This window comes from Malurus melanocephalus, unplaced genomic scaffold (genome assembly GCF_030028575.1).
Source record: "Malurus melanocephalus ecotype Western Australia unplaced genomic scaffold, MMel_1.1 scaffold_317, whole genome shotgun sequence".
Lineage (NCBI taxonomy): Eukaryota > Metazoa > Chordata > Aves > Passeriformes > Maluridae > Malurus > Malurus melanocephalus.
The window spans coordinates 868,445-876,467 of record NW_026623549.1 but is presented as its reverse complement, the minus strand read 5'-3'; the positions used below and the strand labels follow the sequence as shown (position 1 = coordinate 876,467).

General features: G+C 41.0%; 2 protein-coding genes across 2 annotated transcripts; both read left to right on the top strand.

Moving 5' to 3' along the window:
* Positions 1 to 866: 866 nt before the first annotated feature.
* Positions 867 to 3,574, top strand: OTOS (otospiralin). Its single transcript, XM_057377503.1, has 3 exons — positions 867 to 918; positions 1,288 to 1,314; positions 3,370 to 3,574. Exons 1-3 carry the CDS (start codon positions 867 to 869, stop codon positions 3,543 to 3,545), a joined length of 255 nt encoding a protein of 84 aa, XP_057233486.1. The 3' UTR covers positions 3,546 to 3,574.
* Positions 3,575 to 4,102: 528 nt separating this feature from the next.
* Positions 4,103 to 6,622, top strand: COPS9 (COP9 signalosome subunit 9). Its single transcript, XM_057377491.1, has 3 exons — positions 4,103 to 4,201; positions 4,278 to 4,350; positions 6,271 to 6,622. Exons 1-3 carry the CDS (start codon positions 4,139 to 4,141, stop codon positions 6,306 to 6,308), a joined length of 174 nt encoding a protein of 57 aa, XP_057233474.1. The 5' UTR covers positions 4,103 to 4,138; the 3' UTR covers positions 6,309 to 6,622.
* Positions 6,623 to 8,023: the final 1,401 nt, after the last annotated feature.

Below are 8,023 nucleotides of genomic sequence, written 5' to 3'. Positions count from 1 at the left end.
TTAGTGGGCCCTTGATGCCTGTGTACACTTCAAGGTCTAGATTTTAAGGATCTTAAGTAAGAACATAAAGCAGAGTCAARTATTTCTGGATTTTGTAACTCAGATGGAGAAGAAACTCAATATAATTTTAGCAATTTGCTCMACATTTTTGAAAATTTATTTTTCTRAAGGGGCAGAAAGAAAGAAAATCAGGAGGGCAGCATCTGTAATAATCACTCAATTTGCTTCTGGATTTTTTTCCCTCTGTCTTCCAAAAAACAAGTGTTATTGCCAAAGCTGACTCTGATTTCCTCTCAAAAAACTGTCCACTGTCTGTTCCATGGGCAGTGCTGATGTATAATGCAAAATGTGAACAGTTAAAATACCTGAAGGACACAAAATCAGATTGGTGTAGTAACTCAGTGACGTTTGTCCCCCCACCCTTCCTTACACAGTACTGCTATTTTACAGCAATAGAAATCCTTCTGGAGTTTTGTAGCTGACTCAGAGCTTCAACAAGAAGAAAAGAAGAGCAAGAGAGAGGTAATTTCTCAAGTGAAACGAAATTAACCACAAAATCAAACATTTCCAAAGACACTTAATTTCATGTCAATTCAGAGGAACCTTTTGGATTTATGCCATCTGAAACCAAGATATCATAACATTTCATAACTGATGTTCTTTTAATACTCGGTGTTGCACTTCAGAAACTGTAAGAAATGTAATTGGATTTGGTTATGCCTAAATTAGTAACTAGAATCTATTTTGGAATGTATTCTTCTGTTAACACAAAAAATAATAGAGTTTGCATAATTATTAATCTCTGTTAATAATCCTCAATTGTACAGATTACTTTTCAGAAACACAAGCACTATCTTGCAGACAAGATGACATTTACTGGCTTATTTTTCTTCTGTATGATGATGAATATGCTAACAGGTAAGATTACTGCTGAATTTATTCTTGTTTATTTTTTCAAGCCACCAGAAATATTTCATTACAAATACAGTATTTTCTGTTTAGTGTCACTCACTTATTAATCCCAGCTGTTCTGACTGTGAGTTATGACTAACAGGCTAAGTTGGTTCATGGCACCGACTGATTGCAAACAGGCAATTTCTTGCTCTGCTGTTCAAGAAACAAAAATCCTTTGGCTACACAGAGGGTCCCACACTAAAGAATTAAAGAACTTGTCATTAGAGAACTTGTCAGCTACCAGTTAAACATGGGAAATAACATTCCCATTTCATTAACAGAAAGTCTTTCTGYGGAAGAGCTGGTATTGATGCGTTTCCTCTTTATTTACAGATGCCCGATCCATCCAGGATGGACATGGTAACTCCTAATATATTTTTATTTGCTTTGTATCATTAATAATTAGGAGAATAATTTGTAACTCCCAGACTTGATGCCCAGCAGTGACCTTGGCAGGAGTGCTTACTCACCTCAGTGGACTACAGAAGTGCTTTCAATTAGTTTGGGAAAAAGAATAGTGAATTTTTAAAAATTCCTTTAAAATTTATTAAAAGCTGATGGCTTATTAATGTATCATAGTAGAGCTAATATAATCAGTCTTAAAATGAAAAGGCATTACAGTTAAGTTACTAATTCTGTTGTACAAAATCATAACTGGAAAGAACCAGACTTATAAGTGTATAGGAAATCTGAGAATTTTGTCTGTCCTGAGCAATAATGCTGCATGTGTGCCTGGTTATTGGCAAGATAGACTGACTTTCATGACGAAAAGCTTAAAATTTACAAATTGCCACAAATCCAATTAAAGAAATGTTGGAATAAATCCCTTAGCACAGCTACCCTGTGGTTCATGTCAATTTGTGTGATTAGTCCATTGGATTAGTGTTTGCCTTTGATTAAAAAAACCTTTAACACCCTAATGATGTTTACACTGGCTTACCAATGATCCTATCATTTGACTTCTTTGGCTTTTCAAAAGTTGCAGAGAAGTAGCTGCAATAATCAAGTACTGCTCTTGCTGGTGTACATCTCAGTTAACCAGCAGGACAGCAGCATCTCCAGGCACAAATATGCAGAGAGTATTATAACACATATGAACAGGACAAATATGGAATAAGGTTCTAATCTGATTACTTATAATTCAAACCTTTTTTTCCCTTATGTCTCATTCTATTTCTTAATGGCTCTAAAATCTTTTTAATGTATCATCTGTGTTTGTGCACAGCAAGTACTTTTGTGGCAACCTTTGAGACAGTCAGGACAGCCTGCATCAATCTAGAAACAGAACCCTGTTAAAGCAGTGTCCTGTTGCTCTCATTACCAGCAATTATCGTTTTCTTTCACACTGGGCCAAGCAGCAGCCTGCAAAGTGAATCTGAGGTCAGCTGGCACAAAACAGTGAGCCCTCCTCTGCAGACAGCATTTGGCTGGTTCATTTCGTTTGTTATGTGCCATCTGTGCCTGTCCGCTGCAAACTTTACTCTAAAATTAAAGTCTGACAACAGGATTGTTGAAAGCTCTTAATTCCTACTAAAGTCCCTGGTCCCAAGCTGAGGGGAATGGCTCCCGTTTATCTAAATAGGTTTTAAATCAAAACAAAATACTRGGTTTAGCTTCGCTGCATAGAAAAACGTTTGTGACTGTGGTCTCAGCTGCTGTTTACATTTTATATATGGTTCTCTGTTTGCCCACATTTGGGCCCAAGGGTGGTAAGCTCCTGCATTTTCAGAACTGTTTTTGTTTTCCTGCTGATTTTGAAATCTTGTTTCAGTGACAGTATCACATTTTCTGATATTGCTAGAGCAGGCACAAATGCAGCATCTGTCTCCCAAGTGGCAAAGCCTTCCCTCTCCATCCCTTTACCTGGTTTCTACATCCCCTGAGAAGAGGCAAAACTCTTCAGTTCCAAGCAATATCTGAGAAGAATGGGCCCTGTCCCTGGGGTTCTGTGGTCAGTGTGGGCAGCTGCAGGGGCACAGCATAGAGAGTGGTGCCTTATTCCTTGTATTTTTGTGTTGGGCAAAGCAAATTGTGTGGAATGAGAAATATGGCTTTCAATCGCAATTGCTCCTTGCTTTTTAAAAAACCAGCAGCTTTCGGGAAATTAAACCAGCCCAATGAATTCTTGAATTGGCATAAATGTGTCCCTTCATTGCTGTTCCCCATGTTGTGCAACTCCATCACTCCTGGTGCCTCTGGAGCAGGGAACACCAGCTCCATTTTCTGCAGAGAGGGTCACAGAGAGCAGTCAGTGGCTCTCACTGCCTCTCTTCTGCCAGAGGAGCCCACCAGCCCCCAAAGGGAACTCACAACCCTAAACCATATGGATTCCAGGCCCAAGCTTTCAACAGATGTGCTTCTTATTACAGTCATCTGCAATATTTTATTTTGATTGGGTTTTTCTGTTTTTTTTAGGGGAAGCTGTAGCCTTGCCGTACTGGCCCTTCTCATCCAATGATTTCTGGTCCTACGTGGAATATTTCCGTACCCTGGGTGCCTACAACTGGATCAATGACATGGCCAGAGCCTTCTTTGCCCAGTTCCCTTTTGGGAGCTACCTTGGCTATCATGTGCGGGACCGTGAGGACTGAGTTCAGCTTCCCTCAGCTGCTGCCCAGGCGTTTGGGTGAGCACCATCTGCCAGGGAACACCCCTGGGCTGCCCTCAGCACTTTGTGATACCATGGCTATGGACAGCATTTCATGCTTTCAATTAATCTCTTTTACCATTTCTTGTAGAGGTGTTGGAGTRAATACCTGACTGCCAGCAAATGCACCTGGACTGTGCCTCAGCCACTAAGTGACACTGCAGCCACATGCAGCATTTCATGCCTTAAATTAGTCCCTTTTTTACAATTTATGCTTTGTGTAACAATAAACTCTTCCATTCTGCTGCATGCCTTTGGGAGGTATTTTTTTGGCAGGTGATGCTCACAGCTTTGTCTCAGGAGCCCGCTCGCTGTGTAGAGGAGTTATTTSACGCTTTATAACAGTATCAGCCGCCTACATCTCGTTTGCCTCGCTCAGGCCTGAGGCGGCGCCGGGCCCGCCGTCACCATGGCGACAAGGGCGCGGGGAGCAAGATGGCGGCAGCCAGGGCCGGTTACTATGGCAACGGCGCGGCCCCGCCCGCCATTGGYGGTGGCCCCGCCCCGCGCCGGAAGTGCCCTCACGGAGCGGCCGCCATGAAGCCGGCGGTGGACGAGATGTTCCCGGAGGGAGCCGGCCCCTACGTGGATCTGGATGAGGTGAGGCGGGGGCTCTGCGGGCGGTGGCGGGGCTGTGCTGCCACGGCGCGGAGGCGCTCAGCGGCTGCTTTCGCAGGCAGGAGGAAGCACGGGGCTGCTGATGGATCTGGCCGCCAACGAGAAAGCGGTGCACGCCGACTTCTTCAACGGTAAGGAGTGCCGTGCTCCGGCAGGGCTGGAGGTTATCCCAGCAAACCTGGCCTGGCTTCTTTCTCGTGGCTTTGCTGCCTGGTAGTTACTATACTTCTCGCTAACCACATATCTGGGGAACGGTGTGAGAGCTAAATGTTGCAGGTGGGAGCGGTAAAATGTGGGCTTTTACTACCCTGGAGGTTTTAACGTGTTAATCGCTATAAGGAAAAATACTCTGGTCTGTTCACATAATAAATARTTTATGTTAAATACTGCAAATACATGTAAAAATGTGGGCAGGACTTAAAAAATGTGTCTCTGGGTATTAGTAGTTTAGTGGTAGTTCATTAATCTCTCAAAGTATACGTGTGTATGTATCCAAACGAAAATAAACATTATTTTTAATATACTTTCTGCATTTGAAAGTCAGTTATATGCATATAGAATGGCAGACTTACAGAATGGCCTGGGGTGGAAGAGAYCTTRAAGAYCACCTCGTTCCACSCCCCTGTTATGGGCAGGGACAYCTYCCACTGTCCCAGGYTGCTCCAAGCCCCATCCAGCCTGGCCTTGGACACTGCCAGGGATGGGGCAGCCACAGCTGCTCTGGGCACCCTGTGCCAGGGCCTCACTTTCCTCACAGGGGAGGATTTTTTTTCAAATACCTAAACCTCCATTCTGTCAATTTKAAGCCATTMCCCCTTGCCCTGTCACTCCAGGCCCTTGTGAATAGTCTCTCAGTCTTCTTGTAGGCACCCTCAGGTACTAAAAGGTTACAGTTAGGTCACCCTGAAGTGTCTCTTTTCCAGGCTAAACAATSCCAATTYTGTCAGCCTATATGTTAGTGTTTAGTTGCTTTGAGGGAAGAGCTATGTATCAGACCACTTAGGTGTAGAATATATGGCATTTTGCATTTGGTCGCCGAAAGAGTTTTTGTGCTTCTGAAGAATTTAGACATTTTTTAGCAAGGGAGTTTTAGATGTYGTTAAATATGCTTGCTGTAGTGGTGTTAGTACCACAAACTACTATTAATTCCAAAATAAAGTAGGTTTCTCATGTTGCTCAGGACTTAGAATGCAGGAGTAAAAGGCAGTTCTACTCTCAGTAGTTGTGGGGGACACCCAGCTATCTGTTGGAGCCAGCAAATTCAGGAATAGCTATTTCCATATATTTCTACCATCACACTGTGGTGTTATATTCCATCGGTAGTTTAAGACCTTTTTAAATGAGGATTCATTCTCAGTTGATTCTATCTGTCACAACAAAGATTTGTATTCAGTTACACTATTAGTTTTATGTTCAATATACAAAGAAGATGCAAAGCTGAGTAGTTAAGAGTACTTCCAAAAGTGACTAGAATAGCTGTGAGTAGCCAAGCGCATTTCACTAGTGGTAGATGTGTTATGATACAGAAATGTTATTGGCACCTTTAAAGCAAWTAAATTATTTCAGGGAAGGGGTTTATAAAACAAATCTCAATTTGTTAATCTGCAAATTTGAGGGATGTGTGCCTAGATGGTGGGACCAAAAGCCAGAATTCTGTGGTAATGTCTACATCTGAGACTTGCTGCATGTATAAAGCTAGTATTTGTTTAGTTTTGGACTCTGGGATTCATGCTTGAGCCTCTCTGTCATGGCTACTTAATATCTTTATGAAATCCCTTCCTTTGAAGCTTTTCTTCTGTGTGCCTACCTGTAAAGCTTGTATTGTGCAGGTGAAACAGTTTAATTTGTCCATAACAGAGAACATGTGTGTGGGTCTGCCTGCCTTTGCTGTCTCTTCCTACATTTCTAATAACTGATGGTGCAGTAACTCTCATTCACTAAATCCACCTTTATTTCTGTCATTAATCCAAGTAATGAAATATTGTACTTGTATGTGCATTGGTAATAGCWGACACTTCTAAGGTTAATTTTTGTYTTATTTTTCTAACTAGATTTTGAAGATCTCTTTGATGATGATGACATCCAGTGAAYTTAGTTGGCCAGCTGTGCAGTGCTGAGATGTGGATTTTTCTCTAGGATCGCCTGTGCAGTCCRTTATTTATTAAAGTAATCAAAATGGGAAAATCACAGAGGGGGGGAAAAAGACCTGTATAAGCTGTTTGGGGAATATGAAAAGCAGATGGTTAAAGATAACTAAGGCAGGAAATGTGCACTGTTGTTTTTAGGAAGCTGTGTTTAGATTTTCCTGGAAATTTGATTTGCTGATGTGCTTATTGAATAAAATACTAAAGAAAACCATCTCTCTCTGGCTTATACTTTGAAAGTGGATATTGCCGTGTTCTGAAATCTCCTAGAGTGATTATTTTGGAATTAAATAATTCACTGTTGCTTTTGGATATTACAGAAAAGATACGCAGTAGGGTACATTGCTGCCTAGAAAAGTGTTGTTCATCCCACAATAAAGGATTGTCTCAGGATGAGAAGGTTGCTTGTTCTGAATAGTCCAACTCATTTGTTGGTCACACTGAGAAGAGTGTGGGTTGTCTTTTGTTTAAAGACAGAGCTACCATCAGTACTTCACTTTCAATTTAGGGAACACGGAAAAAAAAAGTAATTTCACCTTGATACATTAAGCAGAGAAATGTTCTGACCCCAGGCCATGGGAATGCTTGGCTTTAGAAATAAATTTCATTCTCGAAATTGTACTTTATAGAATAAAAATAATTTTGTGTTTCTTTTCTCCCCCAGCAGGTAATGTGATTATTTGTACTTAGAGGTATGATGTATATGAATCAGGTTGTTGAAACATTAGTTTGGATTTTGATGGAAGTGTTTCAGAATGTAGAAATGTTTAATTTTTACTGTTCAATGACCAAACTGAATCTCAGAATGAAAGGAAYAGGTGAGTTTGTAGTATATTTTTTCAGAGTCAAGTGTGTAATGCTGTCTAATCTCAAAAGCAAACTGTATTCCATGAATTGATCACAAACTTAATACTGTGATTGATCCTTCTTTAAATGCTTTACATKACTTAAATTTCAGTGAAACCCTTTCCTCTCATATTTCTGTCACATTTTTATTTCWTTGGTTTGCCTTAAAAAAGGAAATCTTAAATCTAACAATAGCTGTTCTGACCAGTGAGCTTAAAATTGTAAGCACAATAAACCAGTAGGATTTAGATGGTTTTGATTGTGTTCCTGTGGCTTTCTGAACAGCCTGTGTTTCATCATGCAGTGTACACTAAATSAACATTCTGACATTTACTCTGCTTRGTGCCTGGCATTGTGCTGTGTCCCTGAAGAGYAGCCTTTCTCAGGCAGTCTCCCTCTCAGTGCTTGCTTTGCTGAGAGCCTGGGGTTTCCAGTTTTCCTCATTCCTAGGTCAAACAATTTAGTGGTGACAAGTTCTATCTCTGGGTTTGGTGCTGTGCTTTACTCCAAACTAGGCTTTGAGAAGTGAGTTGCTGCTAGGAAATGGAGGCTGCATTTTGGGCAGGTGCAAAAGATGAAATAAGATTCAAGAAGCAACTGTCCTCCTCTGCTCTTTTATTTACTTTTGCTGATTCCTCAGAATAGTCATCTTGGTTTTGGAATACTTYCTTGTCAATGTTTTGTGCATATTTTGTTGTTCATTTGCTTCCTTGAGCTGTTTGATCACACAGTAGGTGTATATTCTGTGATACAAACCCATCCTGAACAGTTAYTCTTCAGTATGGATGGTGTTCTCTCCTTTAAAGATGTGTAA